At 38.5% G+C, this 21,463-nt stretch overlaps 1 protein-coding gene across 2 annotated transcripts; it reads right to left on the bottom strand.

The window, feature by feature from the left end:
* Positions 1 to 14,799: 14,799 nt before the first annotated feature.
* LOC132618316 (nicotinamide/nicotinic acid mononucleotide adenylyltransferase) lies at positions 14,800 to 19,469 on the bottom strand. 2 transcript variants are annotated; one of them, XM_060333383.1, is made up of 10 exons: positions 19,235 to 19,469; positions 18,402 to 18,486; positions 17,771 to 17,844; positions 17,257 to 17,342; positions 16,849 to 16,932; positions 16,513 to 16,597; positions 15,608 to 15,687; positions 15,381 to 15,482; positions 15,167 to 15,225; positions 14,800 to 15,075 (listed from the first exon to the last, which is right to left on the bottom strand). In XM_060333383.1, exons 1-10 carry the CDS (start codon positions 19,239 to 19,241, stop codon positions 14,982 to 14,984), a joined length of 756 nt encoding a protein of 251 aa, XP_060189366.1. In that variant the 5' UTR covers positions 19,242 to 19,469; the 3' UTR covers positions 14,800 to 14,981. The 2 variants fall into 2 exon arrangements, with proteins under 2 accessions (XP_060189366.1, XP_060189367.1); XM_060333384.1 differs by lacking the exon at positions 19,235 to 19,469 and adding an exon at positions 18,850 to 18,890.
* Positions 19,470 to 21,463: the final 1,994 nt, after the last annotated feature.

The following is a 21,463-nucleotide window of genomic DNA, read 5'->3' as shown; positions in this document are numbered from 1 at the left end:
AAACATTAATGTCTATGATATGAAAAAATGTATTGCTATAAAATTAAGAAACAATTATTAATTGCACAAAAAATTGTAGTATTACGCTGTACATGTGCAAAATAATGATTCTTGAAAAAATGACAATAAATTGAGAAAATTCCTAAAATAAGGATAATCATCAATAAATTGTTGAAAAAAATGTAAAAAATGTGTAAAAAATGTATTTCGTGCTCTTTAACGAATCAGGGCTCCCCAAAACGTTAATTTTAAACACGTCGAGCCAAAATTAGGTGTCAACAACTTGTCCCTCTTCGACCGGAGACGATGAAAGAGTTTTCGGACGAAGACGTTGACATGTAGCCTATTTTGGCTCGACAAAGAATTGTTAAAAGGATATGTACGGAGAAAGAGGCCAGACGTTGGTAGAGCTTTGACAATACTCTCAGTCTGTAGGTAGGGTTGCAATGAAAAGAAAAATGATAAAACGGGAAGGATTGTTCAGGGCCGAAAAAAATGTTCGCATACCCACGTCGTCTCTTCCAAAATTTCCCCAGTATCGAGCTACGAGATACTGGGAAGGTGCAAGATTGTGTACTTGCTGGGGAAAGAATGATTCTCACCCTGATGTGACCGAACTCTGCATAGAGCTTCCTACATATCTCGTCAATCACGAGAATCAGGTCAATGTAGTTCGAAAGGTGATAACTAATGGACGTTTTTTTTTAAGGCATGGTGCAATGCGTTTGAAGGGTATCTGAAAGTGATAATGCAATGCATGTGCAGTGTGTTTGCGAGCATTCACAAAGTAATGATGCAATGTATGTGCAGTGCATTTGCGAGCATTCGCAAAGTAATGATGCAATGTATGTGCAGTGCATTTGCGAGCATTCGCAAAGTAATGATGCAATGTATGTGCAGTGCATCTGCGAGCATACGCAGGGCATTTAAAACAAACAAATGCAGGTACGGTGCAATGCGTCTGCGAGCATACGCAGGGGCATTTGAAAACAATAAAACAATGCAGGTGCAGTGCAATGCGGCTGCGAGCATACGCAGGGGCATTAAGAAAATAATAATAAAACAAGGCAGATGCGGTGCGATGTATTATGCAGAAATTTTCAAAGGGCGGTGCGCGGCCCGTGCAACATATGAAAGGCGGTGCTCAGCCTTATGCAGAAATTACAAAAGGGCGGTGCGCAACCTTATGCAGAAATTGAAAGGGCGGTGCACAGCCCAGGCAACATATGAAAGGCGGTGCTCAGCCTTATGCAGAAATTACAAAAGGGCGGTGCGCAGCCCATGCAACATGAAAGGCGGTGCTCAGCCTTATGCAGAAATTACAAAGGGCAGTGCATGGCCCATGTAACATATGAAAGCGATGCAAAGGGCGGTGCGCAGCCCATGCATCATATGAAAGGCGGTTCTCAGCCTTATGCAGAAATTACAAAAGGCGGTGCATGGCCCATGTAACATATGAAAGTGATGTGAAGGGCGGTGCGCAGCCCGTGCATCGTATGAAAGGCGGTGCTCAGCCTTATGCAGAAATTACAAAGGGCGGCGCATGGCCCATGTAACATATGAAAGCGATGCAAAGGGCGGTGCGCAGCCCATGCATCATATAAAAGGCGGTGCTCAGCCTTATGCAGAAATTACAAAGGGCGGTGCATGGCCCATGTAACATATGAAAGCGATGCAAAGGGCGGTGCGCAGCCCATGCATCATATGAAAGACGGTGCTCAGCCTTATGCAGAAATTACAAAGGGCGGTGCATGGCCCATGTAACATATGAAAGGCGGTGAGCAACCTTATGCAGAAATTTAAATGGGTGGTGCGCAGCCCATACAACATGAAAGGCGGTGCTCAGCCTTATGCAGAAATTACAAAGGGCGGTGCATGGCCCATGTAATATATGAAAGCGATGCAAAGGGCGGTGCGCAGCCCATGCATCATATGAAAGGCGGTGCTCAGCCTTATACAGAAATTACAAAGGGCGGTGCATGGCCCATGTAACATATGAAAGCGATGCGAAGGGCGGTGCGCAGCCCGTGCATCATATGAAAGGCGGTGCTCAGCCTTATGCAGAAATTACAAAGGGCGGTGCATGACCCATGTAACATATGAAAGCGATGCGAAGGGCGGTGCGCAGCCCGTGCATCATATGAAAGGCGGTGCTCAGCCTTATGCAGAAATTACAAAGGGCGGTGCATGGCCCATGTAACATATGAAAGCGATGCGAAGGGCGGTGCGCAGCCCGTGCATCATATGAAAGGCGGTGCTCAGCCTTATGCAAAAATTACAAAGGGCGGTGCATGGCCCATGTAATATATGAAAGCGATGCAAAGGGCGGTGCGCAGCCCATGCATCATATGAAAGGCGGTGCTCAGCCTTATGCAAAAATTACAAAGGGCGGTGCATGGCCCATGTAACATATGAAAGGCGGTGAGCAACCTTATGCAGAAATTACAAAGGACGGTGCATGGCCCATGTAATATATGAAAGCGATGCAAAGGGCGGTGCGCAGCCCATGCATCATATGAAAGGCGGTGCACAGCCTTATGCAGAAATTTAAAAGGGCGGTGCATGGCCCAGGCAGTAATAAAAGGCGGTGAGCAATGCAGGTGCAATGCAATGCGGCTGCGAGCATACGCAGAGGCATTTGAAAATAATAAAGCAATGCTGGTGTGGAGGGTAACGCCTTTGCTTCGGCGCGAATGAAGTGCAGAAGGTAAGGTCCTTGGGCCATGAAATGGTGCCTTTAGGCGATGAGAATGATGCCTTTAGACTATGACGCCCTCGATGTCCTGTTGTGGGGCTGGACGAGCCAATGCAGTGTCCTACTGTGGGGCCGGATGAGCCCATGCCTTTTCTCTCAAAATGTGCCATTGGTGGAATTTTTGAGGGCCCCCTCAAAAATTCTGTCCCAGTTTAAACAAACAAAAATTCGTATACTTCCAGCGGAAAGTGATGTGCACTTGTTTTTTTTTTTATTATTATTATTATTATTATTTTTATTTTTTTAAGCTACTCAAAAATGTTCTCCCAATTTCATGCTTCAGCGGAGAAATACGAGGATCTTTCATGGTAAGACCAGATGTCGATACCTCGTAGAGTTAGTAACAACACAACAACATTGAACTATATTTACTGTGCAACGATAAAAAACAAAATTAAGAAAAAAAAATAACAAAATCACGAAAGCAAAATCCAGCAAAATTGTTTTTTTTTTTTTAATAATAACAATGATTGATATAACATGCCCCGACTTCAGTTGGTACCAACAATTAGTATTGTGCATAAGAATTCACCATTATTTATCGTCCAACAAACCAAGATCGACTTATTGGTAATTCCTATAGCTTCAAGTGGTACCTTAGACATACCTAAAGATCGACAAGATTGGTTCATTTTGCTTCAAACAAGGATTATGAACTATACCTATCCTCATGTTTCAAGTGCCCTCACCAGAAAGAAAGTCCTTTTTCACACATATTCAGTATTTTTGAACTTTGAGACATCTAGAGAAGTACACTCAAACTCAGAAAGATGTTCAATGTTTGCAATTGTAATACCATAAGCTTGGTCGTCATGTAAGTATCCACTAATGAGAGAAACCTTAGCATAGAATCACGTAGGGCTTGTTATGGTGTTGTAATGTAGGCTTGGGAAAAGGGTAGGATATTATTTGGGTAAGGAGTGACTAATCCTTCCCTAAGCGTTGCACTATGTCTGTGCTCTGACACTTTGTTTTATTGTCCCTTTTTTTCGTACTTGTGCGACCTCTTTTGCAAGTTAAAGCCCTTTTTTCGTTTTTTTTTTTTTTTTTTTTTTTTTTTGAGTTTAGGGTTGCATGCCCGAAACTCTGTGGGGATTAAGGGAATTGACCTGGGTTGCATGCCCGAGGTCTTGATAGTAATTCCAGGTTGTATGCCTGAGTGTGAAAAAAAAATAACGGGTTGTATGTCCGAGATTCTGAATGACTAAGTTTTTTTTTTTTTTTTTTGTGTGGGCTCTTTCATGCTTTGGTGGTCGTTCTTAGCCTTTGGTTTTCTGGGACGGTTGAATCCCTTTTTTTTTTTTTTTGAAGCTTCAGCTCAGATCTCTATCCGCGGTTGCACGTTTTTAGTGCGCTCAGGGAGGTTGGGCCAAGAGAGAGATAGTGCATGTAAGCACTCAGAAACGGTATAGGCTAATGATATGGTTGTCAAAGATAACGTCATTTGGTAGGCTAGAAAGGCTCAAACGGGTCAAAGAAGGCCTACGATCCTTTTCTATGCTGAGTGTTACTCATAATTTCGCCTCAACAGACATTCAGGCCAAGTTCTAGATCACAATGCAATGCAATTGAACGTTATATAAAGCTCACCACACAATGCACATGAAACAATGAGGTTGGTTTTGTTCTTGTCTTACAAGCATGCAAGAGAATTTTTCAAGTGTCCCTTAAAGTGTGAATGAGAGGTACCAAAAGAATCTATAGTTTTACCACGAAGTCAGTCCTCTCCATTATATTGATTATCACTTGTTTCTTTCATATGCACAACCCTAACTATGTTGGTACCAACCAAGTCAAAGATATGAATCTAAAAAAATATTTTTGTATTTTTGTATTTTTTTTTAATAGGGGTACCGAACCCGAGAAGGGTTGCCTACGTATCTCATCTTAGATGAGAATCAGGTGCGCGTAGTTCGTTGAAATAGGATAGAAAGAAATAAAATATTTTGTGATTTTTTTTTTTCAAAATAAAGGATTTTTTTGTGATTTTTTTTGAATAATAATACCGAACCCAGAAGGGCTGCCTACGTATCTCATCAAAGAAGAGAATCAGGTGTGCGTAGTTCTTGCAAATAGGGTATAAAATGCATGATTGAAGAAAAAATATTTTACAAAATGCAGGGTTCAACGCAAGTCAACTAAAAAATAGTTAGATAAAGTGCTAAGGTAGTGCAAAGCAAATAACAACTATATTTATTTAAAAACAAAACATGTAACAAATAAAGAGTATGTGAAAAATGAAAAAAATGTTCGAAATAAAAGATAAAATTCAACCTAGCTAAAAATAACTGCAAAATGGGATGTACAGTAACCTAGGAATTCTAAGAGTTGGTTTTCCTATGACACAAGGCTCCCGAGCGGACTACTCGAGTGAGAAGGCTACGCGGTCCCCGTTACTCGGGCACCCCGCGCATACGTCAACTCTCCTAAAATTTGGATTCTACGAAAAAAATTCGCTGGTGCGCAAAACACACCTCGCGTGTACGTGTGATAGTGTGAGTTTTCCAGAAGTGGAGGAAATATGAACGGCATGCCATTTTATATAAACCGATAACACATATGAATATTAATATAAAACCACCAAAAGATAGCAATCAAAGAGAAACAGTAAAAGCAAGATGCATAATTTACAATAAAGTAAAAAATGATTATGGTAAATAAAACTTGCTAGTAAAAAAGGCAATAATACAGTGTATGAAATTAAAAGCAGATATGTACGTAAACAAATAAGGGAACAAGGGAAAGGATATACATGACGAATAAATACAGGCAAGTAAAATAAAGAAAAATTCAAATAAAGACAACATACCTCGAATAACAAATTGAGTCCATATGGTTAGAACCTAAGTGTCCCCAGCAGAGTCGCCATGTTGTTGCACCCTATTTTTACCAAAGGCTAAACAAAGCACAACTTATGGAGCTCTGAAATAATTAATTATGTACAGAGTCGCCACCTAGCATTTAAGGTATACTAGGGTACCTATAAATTATTAATATATGCAGCTTAATATGGTCTACGAAAATAAGTGAGATTCTAGGTAAGGGTTCAAATTATTCCGAAGGGAAGGTGTTAGGCATCCTTCAGAATCCACAAATGTGGTTCCCGGCTGGACCAATTTAACTATACGAGGGATGTGTAAAAAGGCTTGATTATTATTTACAAAAATTAATAGAATTTAGACTAAAGAATAACCAATATGACTATTCACATAAATAATCATGCAATACGTATTTTATACATATGTGATATAATAATTATTAAAAAAAAGTTATGTGCAACTTAGAAGCTTGGGTATGTGAAAAGGGTATAAAGAATGGACATGAAATTACTCAAGGTGAGTTAACTAATTTAACTAGCTAAGTATGTACGCCTAATCAATTAATTACGAGAGTACATTCTAAAGCCTAATATTGAGGCAAATCACCCTATTTTTTCACTTAAGTGTGCTAAGCTATTGAATTAAAACTCGAGCGAAACATGATAACTATAAGAATATTAGCTACAAAAATGATAACTGCCTAATATTAATTTGTCTAAAACACATAAAATTTAAATCACCTAAGCAGATCATAAATAAATACCACCAACCTGCACCCTAAAAAGTAAAGTTTCACTATATTTTATGCTTGTATAATTTAAGACTGTAAAAATATATATATATATATATAAACAGAGAATTTAAGAAGCTATTTGAACTTCTTTTGAGTGTCATCTTCAAAAAGTAACTCTGAATACCTGCATGAGACTTAATAAAAATGTTAGTAAGAGAATAAATAACTATCGGATGAATTAAAGAAATAATGAATAAACTTAAAATAAAAACCCGTCTTTGTACATGGAAGGCCTTGGAAATCGACGGAAATTTCTTCATCGGCCAAGTATAGAAAACAAAGTTTTATTAATTAAGATAAAAAATTTTAGTAGGCTAAGTAGCCATTTTGTCACATAAGAGCAAAAGAAATGAAAACAGTAAAAAAAAGAAGAAGAAAAAATGAAAGGAAAAAAAAACATGAAAACAGTAGGTCCAACCTATCAGTGTCATCTAAAGATGATTTTATAACGTGAAAAAATATGTAGACTAAGTATGCAACTCCAGGCCAAAGAAACGACGTAATGATTTTTTTATTTTATTTTTTAAAAAGAAGCCTAAACAAAGAAAAGTCCAAGATCAACAGTAAGGAATCAAAACAATACATCAGCTATAGAGAAGGACCAAACCAATTCACAAAATACCACATGAATATACATGCACAAAATGTAAGGAAATCAGTAAGAGGCACTGCAGAGAAGATAAACATAACAGGCAACCAATAGCAACAACAACCAGTAAGATGGAGCGGCTCCGCCAACACAGAGGTCACCGGAAAACTCTCACAAACAGTCCAACAATGGTAGTAGCGGAATGGAGCAGTAACGCTAAACACAAAATAGTTATAAACCTGCAAATATATACAGATAATATTAATGCAGAAGCAACAGGGGGCAAGAAGCAGCAAAATTGAGGGAGTTCGTCGTCGTCGTGGTGTTTCGTCAGAGATGGGTTTCGTGGAGGAAGGTAGTGTCGCTGTTGGCTGCTCCGATTCACCGGAGCAGTGATGAAGAAGTAGCAGTGAAACATTAGTCAACAAATTGTAGTGTCAATGGAAAAGTAAAGGCATCATAGGGGATTTGTACAAGTGGGTTAGGGAAAACACTACTTAGCAAATAAATTCAAAATATAGCAACAAGAAGGTAGTCAAACAATAGGAAAATACAACAGCCATGGTAGACGTCGGATAACACCTAGTCGCCGGAGCACAACGACTCCGACCAGATCTGAACTGAAAAAAAAAATGCACACATACAGACAAAAAAAAAATCGTGAGATGAGGAAGGGAAGTAGCAGCGAATGGTGGTGTCGTTTGGTTGCTGGTTGTTTCGCGGTGGTTAGTGGCGGAGTTATTGTTCGCTGCTCCGGTTCATCGGAGTTCGGAGCTCCTCGCCGGAGCAGTAACGAGGAAAAAAAAAGGGTTGTTGTGTGGTGATTTCTGGTGGAAAGCAAAGGGACAGTGGTGGTGAGAAGTCCACCGGAGCTCCGAGCTCCGGTGTGAAGAGTGGGCGGCGACTGTGGTTGAAGAGGAGGAGAGGGAAAAAATGTTTAGGGTTTCTTAGAAGAGAGAGAGGGGATGGACCAAATCTGAAAATGTGCTTGTCTCTCTGGAATAATGAGGAGAGAGAGTTTTTAGGGGGAAAGAAATGGAAGAAAATTCAAAAGGTAGAAAACATGTGGGGCCTGCAGAAAAGGGGAAAGGAATAAAATCTGGAAAATGAGATGTGTTGTCTGTGTAAGTGTGTGTTTGTGTATAGAATGAAGACAAAGGATGAAAAAAAAAAAAATTTAACCCCACCCTTTCTTATAATATCAATGAACACCCTCTTTTGTCCAAAAAATGAAAGAATGCACCCCTTTGTCCCCTCAATGCTTATTTTAATCCCTTTTTTAAAAAAAGTGATGAAACCTTGACTTGATCGGATTTTACTCTGCGTTCAAAAATTAATTACTCCGATTTTCCCTGCACTGTCAGACTGTACTAAAATATAGTTAATTAATACATGTATAAATAATAACGCAAGTATAAAATATAAACATTAATGTCTATGATATGAAAAAATGTATTGCTATAAAATTAAGAAACAATTATTAATTGCACAAAAAATTGTAGTATTACGCTGTACATGTGCAAAATAATGATTCTTGAAAAAATGACAATAAATTGAGAAAATTCCTAAAATAAGGATAATCATCAATAAATTGTTGAAAAAAATGTAAAAAATGTGTAAAAAATGTATTTCGTGCTCTTTAACGAATCAGGGGCCCCCAAAACGTTAATTTTAAGCACGTCGAGCCAAAATTAGGTGTCAACATAGGGTACTTATTATTCACGGTGATCTTGTTTAAAGCCCGATAGTCAACACAGAGCCTTAGGCTACTATCGTGTTTCTTTTGGAATAGCACAGATGACCTGTAAGGTGACTTGGAGGGCACAACAATCCCCGTGTCCAGCATCTCCATCAATTATCTCCGAAGCTCGGTGAGTTCGGGTTCTTGTAGGGTGCTCGGGTAGGTGGCTTCGCACCTGGCACCAATTCAATTTTATGATCCGTCGTTCGCCTAGGCGGGAGCCGCTTTGGCATGTCCTGCGGCATGACATCCTCAAAATTCTTTCATGAGCTCCTTCACAGGCGTTGGAATAGGCCCTGAAACACGCTCAATCTCTTCGATACAAAGGGTAGCCAGGAACATGGGTTCTTATCTGTGAACTCCCTTCTTCAGCTACAATGCTGAGATATTTTCTGAGGCCATCTTTACAGTTGTGCATGGGATAATGCAAGTTTTGGCCCCGTTTACTCCCATCATGAGTAGCACACCCGCGTAGGGTACGAGAATGGTGTTAGTTTGTCTCATGAATTCCAATCCCTCTACGCGACCCCTTCCCTTTCCAACAACTAGACCAAGGCGTTCTCCCTCAGTGGAGGCCAAATAGTTGTGCGTAGCGCTTGTGTCTATCATGGCCTTAATAGGTTTTCCATTTACTCGCATGTCTACAAACATCAGGGTCTTCTCCTTTCTAGGAGGAGGCCCCTCGCCTTCCTTTGTCTTTCTCTTCTTGGAAGTTAGGCCTGGGTCCTTCTTCTTGCATATACCGGCACTGGTGCCCTCTAGAGTATCAAAAATGGAACAAACAAGTGCATTGAAGGCACCTATCGGTTATGTCTGATCAGCATCATCCTCATCGTCGTCCGTCTCATCATCCAGAATTTAATAAGCATTCATCTGTTCCTGTGGACATTCATTGTTCCAATGTGGTCCGCCGCAATGACGGCATCCTGAGGGGGGCTTCCTTCCCTGATCATTATTATAAGACGCAGCACTAGTGCTGTCTGAGGAGAAACTCTTGGATTTAGTTGCACTACGATCTCCTCAATTTCTGTTGGGGCCAGCATTGCTAGATTCGTCCCCTTGAATCCCCCATGGATAGGTTGTTGAGGTTTATCCTTTCGAGCTTCCAGTTGGTAGTCACCAAGGCATTCCGCAGCTTAGATAGCTTTGGGCAAAGAATCGACCCTCTGTCTTTGTATTTCCATACAAGCATAGGACTTCAAGCCTTCCATGAATGTGAAAAGCTTGTCTTTGTCGCCCATGTCCCTTATGTTCAGTAGGAGTGCGGAGAACTCGCGCACATAATCTCGGACTGATTTCGTTTGCCTGAGTTCCCGAAACTTGCTCCGTGCATTGTACTCGACGTTCTCGGGGAAGAACTGTAAGCGTATGGCTACTTTTAGTTCTTCCCATGTCCTAAGAGCATCCTCACCAGCCTTGATGGCTTCATACTTTACATGCCACCAGAGTTTGGCATCGCCTTGTAAATACATGGCAGCAGTTGCTACCTTCTTTGGCTCCTCCAATTCTCCCACAGCGTCGAAGTACTGCTCGATGTCAAAGATGAAATTTTCTACTTCTTTGGCATTTTGAGCTCCCTGATATGGCTTTGGTTCAGGAATCTTGAGTTTCTGGGGTGCCGGGGCAAGGTTTGTCGCGCCCCCAATAGGATTGCCTCTTCCTCGGAGTAGGCCTTATAGTGCAGCGTTGACAACATTGAGTTGATTAGTCAAGTTGTCGATGTTTTGCTGCATGGCAGTCACCTTGTCGGCCTCTTGTGCACTGTAGGCTAGATCCTCAGTTCGTTGTGTGGCAGCCATTTGGGCGGCTCATTTGAGTCGCCAGTAATATATACAATGTCTTGCTCGGCCTGCCGCATCCTGCGGTCCAGGTCGTCCAACCTTTAAGTCACGGGCTGTAGTCTGTTAACTGCAGTTTCCAAAAGCAAGAAACGGTCTCCATGGTTCACCATGGTCAGAAAATGATTACAATAGCAATGTGTTCCCTTGTCCGATGTTGAGCTTAGGCTCTAATACCAACTGTTACGCGGCGCCTTCCTTAGACTTCTTGGAAGGGCGACGTAAGGCTAAGTAACCGATGTTTCCAAAGTTACTCTCCATCAACCGGGGTCCCCTCCGTACGCTAGCCGAGACTGTCAGTGCCATACGGGAAAACCAATGTCAAGAGCAATTAAGAGAACAGAAAAGTGAGTGAGAATGAGAAAGAAAGAAAGCTTGATTGCATTAATGAAAGCTATTACGACGAGGGCAAGCGGTGTCGAGGGGGAGAGACATCAGTACTCATAATTGATTGCTTGCTTGAAAGTTTTTGATTGCTTGATCCCCCCTATATATACTTTAAAAAGAAAAACCAAAGTTAAAGGACTAGACATAACTTTGCTAGAGAATCTTACTACAAAATACATAAAGTAAACTACTCTATATTTACATCAAAAGGGACCTAAACTAAAGCAGGTCTATGGGCGCAGGGCGCTGGGTGCGGGCACTGTAGTTGGGCGCTGGGCATGCGTTGGGGCACGGCCAGTATAGGGACACTAGCGAGGGACATCGATGGGGTGACATAGGCAGAAGCAACCTTGTCACTTAGCGCAACTAAGACCACGGGGCCATCCATGGCGCTAGGCGCTGAGAGGCTTGCCATGGCGCCATGGGGTGTATCCAAGGGGTCATGGGGCATGGCTGGAAAGCCGCCCATGACATTATACTTATGCCTCATCCCAAAATTTCCTAATGCAAACAACCTTAAGAATTTCAGGCCTATAGGTCTTTGTAACACTGCTTATAAAGTATTTACTAAAATAATTAGTAACAGAATCAAACCTTTTTTACAACATATCATTAGTCCTTTCCAAAGTAGTTTTAAAAGAACCAAAAAAAAATAGGAGAGCTTGTGGTAATGCTATAGTTATTCATGAAGCCATTGATCTTTTAAACAGATCTAAAAGTCAAAAGCCTAATATGATTCTTAAAATTGACCTTGAAAAGATTTTTGATAGACTTGAATGGTCTTTTATTTATAGAACTTTAAAATATTTTCAGTTTCTTCCCAAGATTACTAGCCTTATCATTATCATGAACTGTGTAACTACTAGTAACATTGCCGTGTTGGTTAATGGTTATTGGTTATTGTACTCCTTATTTTAGCGCAAGTAGGGGCATCAGACAAGGAGATCCCGTGTCACGTATATCTTTATATTGTGTATGGAAATGTTTTCTGGGTTAATAAATTATTATGTTGACATTTGCCTCTGGGATCCTATTAAAATAAAGTCAAATGCTCCTGAACTCTCACATCTCTTTTTTGCGGATGACCTCACATTGATGGGTAAAGCCAATGATAAGACTTGTAACACCCTCATGACTTGTCCCAATTATTTTTGTTCTCAATCAGGGCAATCCATAAATCATTCTAAATCAAGTCTTTTTTTTTCTAAAAACTACCCAAAATCTACTGCTGCTAAATTTGCTAAGCTTATTCAAATCAAGATTGGAGATGATTTTGGGAAATACCTAGGCTTCCCAATTTTGAATCACAAGCCCAAATATTCTGACTACTTTATTCTAGAAAAAATGCAGCATAGGTTACTCTTACAAACTCTACTCTTAACACCACCCCAAATCATAATATGCAATACCCCCTTCTTCCCAAGAAAATACTTAAGGGAACAGACAAGATCCAAAGGAATTTTACATGGGGTAGCACTAATGAGAAGAAGAAACTTCACCTTCTAAACCGGCAAATTTTGGCTAAAAGGAAAGTTGAAGGTGGTTTAGGTGTCTCGGTGTGAGACATGCTAAGTCAAAAAACATAGCTAGCCTCATTAGTCTAACCTGGAGACTTTTGAATAACACAAATGCACCATGGACCAAAATTATCAGGGCTTGTTATGTTGTTAAGTATAATAGCTGTCATAACTCTTTTTTTTGGAACAATATAGTTAGAGGTTGGGAATACTGTAACAAGGGTATACTCTGGCCTTTAATCCCAAATCTAATACCAGCATTTGGTTTAGTAAATGGATTCCCAATATGCCTAGTCTTAGAAGCTGCATTTCTGGTCCTCTATCCAAAAAAGACTACTCCCTTACTTTCAAGGACATCTATTCTAAGAAAAAATGGCATTTGAGTAAACTAGCTTTTGTTTTACCCAGCTTATTGTTGACAAAATAATTAGTATCCACAACCATAAGGAACCCGATAAAATACGCCAACCTTTATGATCCCTTACCAGAAATGGTCTTTTCACTATCAAATCTTGTTATGAGCTTATTGAAGAGAAATCACAATCTGCTAAAGATTTCTTTTGGATATGGAATTTAAAATGCCCTAACAAGATCAAATTTTTTTCTTTGAAAATGCTATCATAGTAGACTTCCTTCTAGGTCTTATCTGCATCACATAGGTATTAATATAGATGTCATTTGTCCTATGTGCAAAAAAGAAAAAGAAACTAATGAGCATATCTTTTGTACTGTAATAGCTAAATCTTTCTGGCATTCTTTGGGTATTGATGTTTCTTGCTTAAATCATGATGCCCATTGGCTTTGTCACATAAGAGATTTCAATATTTCTATCACCATTTGGTCTCTTAAATGGATTGTTGTGTACCCGTATGTGGTTTAGCACCTTTGGATCAGTAGAAACCACAACAATCAAAACAATACTTGCAACAGCCTATACAACAACAACCCAGTGAAATCTCACAACGTGAGGTCTAGGATGGGTAGAGTATACGCAGACCTTACTCCTACCAAGGTAGGACGGCTGTTTCCGAAAGACCCTTGGCTCAATAAAAGCATAAAAAGAGGTCAGATAAGGCTAAGAGATTCAAAGCGATATGGAAATGAAATAACGCAAGCGACACAGATAACATAGGATAGTCAAAGCACAGGAAATAACAGATAATAGCAGAAATCGGAGCACAAGAAATTATACTGCGATAATGCGACTACTAATAAGAAAGGATAACGAGACTATCTACTAGCCTTCTACCCTAATCTGGGTCCTCCAAACCCTCCTATCTAAGGTCATGTCCTCGGTAAGCTATAACTGCGTCATGCCGTGTCTAATTACCTCTCCCCAATACTTCTTCGGCCTACCCTTACCTCGTCTGAAACCATCCATGGCCAACCTCTCACACCTCCGCACTGGGGCATCTGTGTCCTATATAGGCACTTGCAACAGCCTATATATTCTTGATATCCTGAATGCTGCCCTTGAATATAAAACATTTACAGAAAAAGAATCCCACAAAAGTGAATCTGTTGCTATTAATGTTTATTGGAAAAAACCTGTGCAAGGGTGGTATAAGCTTAACATAGATGCTAGCTTTCGCCAAAACACTTTACAATCTGGGAGAGGTGGTCTGATTCGAAATAGCAGTCGGGCATGGGTGATTGGGTTCCAAAGCCGTGGTTATGCTACAATGCTCTACAGGCAGAACTTATTGCATTAAAAGAACGGTTGGATTTGGCAAAGTTACATGGACTCAGCCCTCTTGAGATTGAAACAGATTCAACTGAGGTAATCAAATACCTTTACCAAAACAACCTCATTTATACTGACATCATCCATGAGTGCAGGTAATGAAGTTACCCACTTACTTGCTAAGGAAGCTCTCAGTCAGCCCATAATAAATAAAGTCCAGTACCAGATGCGGCCACCATATTTTGTTGAACCAAAATTAGAAAGAGACCACAACGAAGCTACTACTTTTGTTAAGAATGTAAATGCTACCACCTGTCATGTTCTAGCTATGTATGGTAACGTTAATGTCCTTCGGGACTTGAACTCTTGGATTACGTATGAAGGTAACTCAAGTACTGTTTCTGTGGCAGGCTGCTTACCAAAGTAACCTGGTTGTGATGTAATATTGTCTACTATATACATTCCCAATAAAATATCTATATTTCTTCTATGTTGCTCGGACTTTCCAAAAATATCGCCACACATGTATCAAATCCTCCAAAAACGCATTATTTTTGGAGGATCTGACACGCACCTGGTGGTATTTTTGAAGAGTCCTAGTAACATAGCAATCGAGTAGCCAGTTAACAAAAGAAGGAAGGGGAAGAGAAAGCGAAAAGCAGAGAACATTCACATATCAATCAATAAAGTTTGTCTGCTTCATATATAGATGCAGTTCGTAAGAAATCTTGAGGTTTTTGTGTTCACTTAATCACATGAAACAATGATCTCCCTTAGCAGGCTGGAGAATCTGTCCTTGGCACTTATTTCACACACACACACACAAAACAAAAAAAAACTACTGATTCAGTTGTTAGATCATTGCCCTCTGTAAAGGTTGTGTTGTTTGATATAATTGATCACTTCATCGGCTGTCAAGTACTTCACTGACAAGTCTTTTGAGATGCAGTCCCTGACATGAGAATGAATAGTTAGCTTGTCCACCAAATTTATGCAAGATTCATTTCATATCCTCCTAGCTAGTCAAATGGACGATTTTTTACCTTAGTCCCGTTGAACTGATTCCATTTGGCACTACTTCATCCACAACTCGGATATTCTTCTGCAAATTTACATGTAGTACACTGTATATTACATGTAACCTTCGACCAATAATTTGACGTTCTCTACTGTGTCCACTACTACTAGCCAATCATCTCAGTTGATGAGCTTCAAGAGAACAAGGGAACAAGAGATGGAGTTCCTAATGAAGTTTACCTTATATTCATTCAAAATATCATCACAAGCAATGATCCTTTCAACATCCTGACCACCTCTCCGAACACAAACCAAGCCAAAGTCTCTACATATGCTCCTGACCTAAAAAATCAACGGATGAGCATATCCCATTTCTTCTACACAAAACTTATAATAAGAGCATGACTTCAGTCCAACGTGAAGGAGGAGGTATTTCGCTTCTGATAAACTCTTTTAAATCGACTTACCTGCTCAGGTAACCAAACTCCAGGTGTGCTGAAAGATTCTAGCAGATCAGAACCACATACAAGCATGACCATGAGGTCTTCTGCAAGAAAAATAACCGTTGTTAAAATTAGCATCGAAGTTCGCAATCTAACAATAAAATAAACAAAATTTTCACTTGAATAGATAATACAAATTTTCCCTCCCTTAGGGTTGCATAGCAACTAAGTAATAGTTTATTAGGTAGTAACTAACACGTGCATTGATTTAAGATAAGTCTGACAAGTTAGTTGATAGACTATGGTTGCGCAACTGATCTGGAAAAGTAGGAGTAACTGAACTTGCCATTATATATAGTAAGTGAAAATATTCAATTCTATAAACTGAACATCAAATTGGAAGAATCAAATGGAGAATACAACATTCATTTTGAAGCACACAAAGTACACATCAGTACACAACAAAGCTACCTCCACAACAGAAATGAACTGCGCAGTGATCTATTAACTAAATGATCAAACAAAGATGAAGTTACGGTTCGATACCTAAATTACTTTCTTCTCTTTCCAGTCGGTTTACTTTTGTTCTTTATTTTCTTATATTTGTTTGGTTGGGGAAAAAAGTTTTTTCTTATTCAACTATTAGGTGGTAACAACCAATATATATATATACACACACACACACACACACACACACTAAGCATGCAACAACCCCGAGGTTTTGGAAGGGGTAAATGAAATATTTTCACGAATACACGTCAAGCCTGTGTCAGAAGTATAAACAAATTCGTAGGAACGAAAAAAAATTATCCAAAAGAAAAGCTGGTTTCAGGAGGATTGAAACTTTCTCATGTAACCATTGACCATCAGACCGAATTCCTATCAACACAATTCCAACACAGACTGACATATTCAGCTACGGATCTTACCAGTGGATGCCAAATTTCCACCACTGATGGCGGTTTTTATTCTGGAGAGAACTGTCAATGATCGTTGATAGCTATCCTGACTTGCCTGCAAAATTAATTTCAAGAAAAATCATTGACAGGATGATGGTAACTTAGTTTGTATCGGACTGAGGCAATGGTGTAAAATACATCAAATATAAAAGCAGCCAATAGCAGCAATCATGCCAACTAGGACCCTAATACTACTCACATTATAAAGGGAGGTTTGGGATATTCTTTTTCTGGTGGGGAGAAGCAGGAGAAGACAAATGATATATATATATATATATATATATTTCATATATGAGAGAGAGAGACCTCCCAGGGATCAGTCATAACAAATTCTGAGCTTTTACAGGCTAACTGGCACATTGCAACACGATGCTCAGCAGATATAAGACACTGCAAAAATAAGGAGCAAATACATTAGTAAGATCTTTTTATGTGCATCGGTAACATTGACACAAGATACAAACCATGTTCAATTTCTTAAAAATATATTTGACCTGCAAAAGTGGTAAAGAAACTCATGACTAAGAACAGGACGTGCTAGTATAAAGCAATTTCAGGTCCCAGAACAGAAACAATATAGACTGAGATTCAGAATGCAACATCATGATGATCAGAAGCAAGTGATAATAGCAATGCTAGTTGTAAAAAAATTCTTTTTATTTATGCTGTTACCAGTTACACATTTTGAGCAGTTTCACTGCCTGGACTAGATACCTTTTTCTTATATGCATCATTTACTGGTGACATGTAACCTCCAATCACACAAAACCCTTCTGATGTCAACGCATCTCTTGCCAACTCTGAATCAATATCGCCAAAAGTTTAGCAAAATCCAGTAAATAGATAAAATGAACTTCATAGTTTTTGGAGAAAGAATATGAAGTTGACTCTTACTATCCCCAAAAAAAGGAGCCCGTCCTTGAGAGGACTCAAACTACGACTTATATTTAACTAACCAAAACCACCTCTCCCGTTATTGTTAACGCAATATGTTCAGCTTGCACAAAATGAGCAGCTTATGTGCTTGAAGACTTATGACTATACATGGCTTGTCACTTTCATCTGAATAGAAAAATCATAGAAGATTCTTCTCCTTGGTACACACGCACATACACCTCCTTCAGTCCCACAATCCTCCATCCCTCGCTCCACCGAGGGGGAAATAAAGGGACAAAAAGAAGAAAAGAGGTCAGCGAGAGAAACATTGTAGAGGTTGGACAGTACGTACCAAAACAACGCATGTGCATATAAGTTGGAGGATTGAAACTTCCTGTTGATACAAGAACTACAAATGTCCTTTTCCTAGTAGAAGAGAGAGAGTTAGCAAGTTCCTGCGTAACTAACCGCAGGAAGAAGGGTAAAGAACAAATCATAAAACGAAATCCATAATAAACCTAAATACGCAGGCGAGGTAAGTATATCCAGATCTTGATTCATTTTTTTTCTTTCCCACTTTTTTGTGCATGTCTTTTGATACACCACGGAAGTGTTTCAACACACTCCTACAGTTGTGAGAGTTAACACATTCCGCAGACACAAACTACTTAATTTTGCTTCCTTATAATAAGCTTTTCCACTTTTTTTGGCGTGATTGACCTATATCCCTTTCCAATATAAATAGCATTAGATTTCTGGAAAAAAGTGAAAACTAACATTTTGGAAGCTTTAATAGCAGACCCTATCATAAACAAACATAATTCATAACAATTGTGAATTGGCAGCTGTAACGTAAGATCAAAAGGTAAATGTGCAATCATAAAACAAGTGAGCCAATGTTGATGTGACAATCTACTAGACATTAAATCAGACATTTAAAACTAATGTAGGAATGCAAGCCAATGATCACATGCTAAACTTACTTCCTTTCAGAACTTGTTGGCCCCTCCACTTGCTTTATTAAATCCAAAGACAACTTATCCATCGGTAAAGCAATATCAGTCTTGCCTATGAATTTAAGTAAAATGGTTAGCAAAAACACAACTTCTCGGTTTAGTCAACTAATGCAGACACACATCTGTTAGTCATAGCACATGCTTTCAGAAAAAACATATCTCTATTCAAGATGATGAATGATGAATGAATTCTCTTTTATTCTACTTTATCATCAGTCCAAATATTCAATCTGCCTTCAAAAAAAAAAAAAAAAACTTTTTCTTATCAATGAATGAAAGCTGCTTTAAACTGAAATCTTTTCTCTTTTTTTTTTTTTTTTTTTGGAGCAAAAAGACAGATCTTTGAGTTAGGATCATAAACACACTAGACAAATAAAAATAAATCATGAAACTGCATCAGAGTAACAAAAATCACCTAAATTAAACTCACAAATACTACTCCCTCCGTCCCAATTTATATGAGAGTATTTGACTGGGCACGAAATTTAAGAAAGGAAAAAAATGCTAAAAATTATTTTCTTAAGGGTAAAGTGTAAATTTTAGAGTTAAATTGGTGATAAACATAAAAAGGTGTTAAGTGTGTCACGTAAATTGGCACAGTAAATATTAATTAGCTTTAGGTGAAAGGTCATAAAAGTTATGTCATGAATATTGATGGGATAAATTAAATCACTGTGCCTTTTACAGGCTCGTTAATGATAAAGGGACAAACTATCCTTCATTTTACACAATCTTTTATCAAAATATTCAAACTTGGAAACCTGGGTATTAATTAAAGGCACAGAAAATTGGCTACTTACTAGACATGTTGCTGGTGAAGAGTATTTTCTACCAGTGAGGCTCGATACAAATTGAACACTGGTTGTGTCTTAATAAATATGATTGCTTCCAATAATTGATTAAGTTGCCGAATTGAATTCAAATGAGAGTTTTCGTTATTGGGTTTAGTTTGATAAAGGTCTGGTTTGCAATTAAGAGCAATAAACAAACAGGGAAAGTGAAGTCCATATTTTGGAGGAATATTTTCTCACGTGAATCCTACGTTCCGTTAAAAAAAAAAAAAAAGGCACAGCTTGGATAAGTATCAAAGGCGTCGTTTGGTTTGAACACATGATGTGATTAGTTATGTTGAGATTAGTTATATTGAGATTATTTATATTAAAATTAGTTATCTTAATATTATATCCTATTGATTGTTTGATTAGTTGTATAAAAAGTAATTGGTAACGTGCATAATTTTTAAGAAAAAATTGTTTGCTTATAAAAATACCCTCCACATTATTTAGTAGAAGAAAAAAGGTTTAGGGATCTTAGGGCTATTTTTGTCATTTAGATTATTTTATCCTGGCATAACTAGTCCTGGGATTGTTATTTCACCTTCTGTCAAGGATAACTTATCTCAGTACTATTTTTAATCCTGAGATAACTTATTCAAGGATTGGTAACCAAATAAGGGATATAGTGGGATAGTTTATAAGTTATTATCCTATTACTATTTTTCCTTATTCATCATTCCGAACACCCGTAAAAGCTCGCCAATTATTGGAACATGAAGGATTATTAGTGCCTTCATGTAAAAATAAAGTCATAATACGTAAACGGGCCTTCAAATTTGGCCTCAGCTATCAAATATGCCCTCCAACTTTAGGTGTGCACAAGTAGACATCTCAACTTGTCTCCATTTTGTCAGTTGAACACAACAACTTCCAAAATGATTATTTAAACACCTCCAAAAATTATGTGCCACATCAGTAGTTGTGTTTACGTGTTTTATACAAGTTGATGTGCTACTTGTGCACACCTAAAGTTGGAGAATAAACTTGTCAGCTGAGGCCGAATTTGAGGGCATGTTTATGTATTATCCCAAAAATAAAGAAATTACTTATAAGTCTAAACTCAAAGATAAAGGGCCTTTGAGTTTTTTTTTCTCTACATTATATATTATCCGCATAATAATTATGTATTATTAATATCTATAAACTCGCGAGCCGAGGGTCTATTGGAAAAGGAAAGGGAGCCCGAACAGTGGAATAGCCGGGGGAGACCAGGTCATTTGACGGAAATGGAAGGCTTTTCCTTATTAGAGAAGGCCTTGTGGAGTAAAGGGAAGTGGATGAATTCTTGGAAAAAGAGGGAGCGAGCCTATATAAAATCGAAAATGAAATAAAGAAAATTCCATGAATAGATAGAGTGAACGGTACGACGGATAGCGTTGCCTACACGCGAATTAACAAACCTCCCTACCCCATAAAGATAAGGGGTAGGGAGGTTTGCGTACATCCTACCCTAACCATACCCCATTTATGAGAATACATTGGGTATGTTACTGTTGTTGTACTAATCTCTATATAACAATCCATGTATTAGAACCACAATATAAACTAATACATCAAACCAATTGACCCCAAGAATTTTTGCTCAAGATTCGACTTCCAAATATAAGCAAATTACATATGTATACGAAAAGGGCCAAAAAATACCCCTTGATTATAAGAAATAAAATAAGTTTGTCCTTCGCTGTAGTAATTTACAATATTGACTTTGAAAGTAGATGATATTGAACTTTTAATCTTACTTGTCTTATGGGCAAAACTTCAAGTTTAACAAATTTTGTCATTGACCTTGAAAATTTGTCAACGGGATAAGCGGCTAAAAACTTCAACACTGTCCATTTCCAAGGTGATTGGGTGTACTTTCCCGGCTGAATTTAATCTTAAATATGCCCCTTATCGTTAGTGGACTCGCTCGGATTTATCCCTCAATCATGAAAAATGGAATAAATTATTCTTTTGTTCGAATTTGATCTCAAATATGTCCTTATGGTTGAGGAAACTTACTCAAATTTTGTCCCTCAAAACTAAGGAATCTCTTACATCTTATATTTATCCATTAGACATATTTTATTATTGAGATGGAGTGCCACCTCATAAGACAACAATCTTAACATATAAATTTCCTTGTATACAAAATACACAATAAGTATAATCAAGACCAAATGCAAATGAAGGGAAAATTTGTTTGCTTTCCAT

The sequence above is a fragment of the Lycium barbarum genome, chromosome 11, assembly GCF_019175385.1.
Source record: "Lycium barbarum isolate Lr01 chromosome 11, ASM1917538v2, whole genome shotgun sequence".
Taxonomy (NCBI): domain Eukaryota; kingdom Viridiplantae; phylum Streptophyta; class Magnoliopsida; order Solanales; family Solanaceae; genus Lycium; species Lycium barbarum.
The sequence above is the reverse complement of the archived record's forward strand: the minus strand, read 5'-3'. Positions and strand labels throughout refer to the sequence as shown.

Bases quoted from the DNA above. Each gene is read 5' to 3' on its own strand.
- LOC132618316 (XM_060333383.1), bottom strand. The intron at 17,343-17,770 runs GTACGTACTGTC...ATATTGATTCAG, and splicing joins TATGCACATGCGTTGTTTTG to AGTTGGCAAGAGATGCGTTG. The intron at 16,598-16,848 runs GTCTCTCTCTCT...TTAATTTTGCAG, and splicing joins TTATGACTGATCCCTGGGAG to GCAAGTCAGGATAGCTATCA.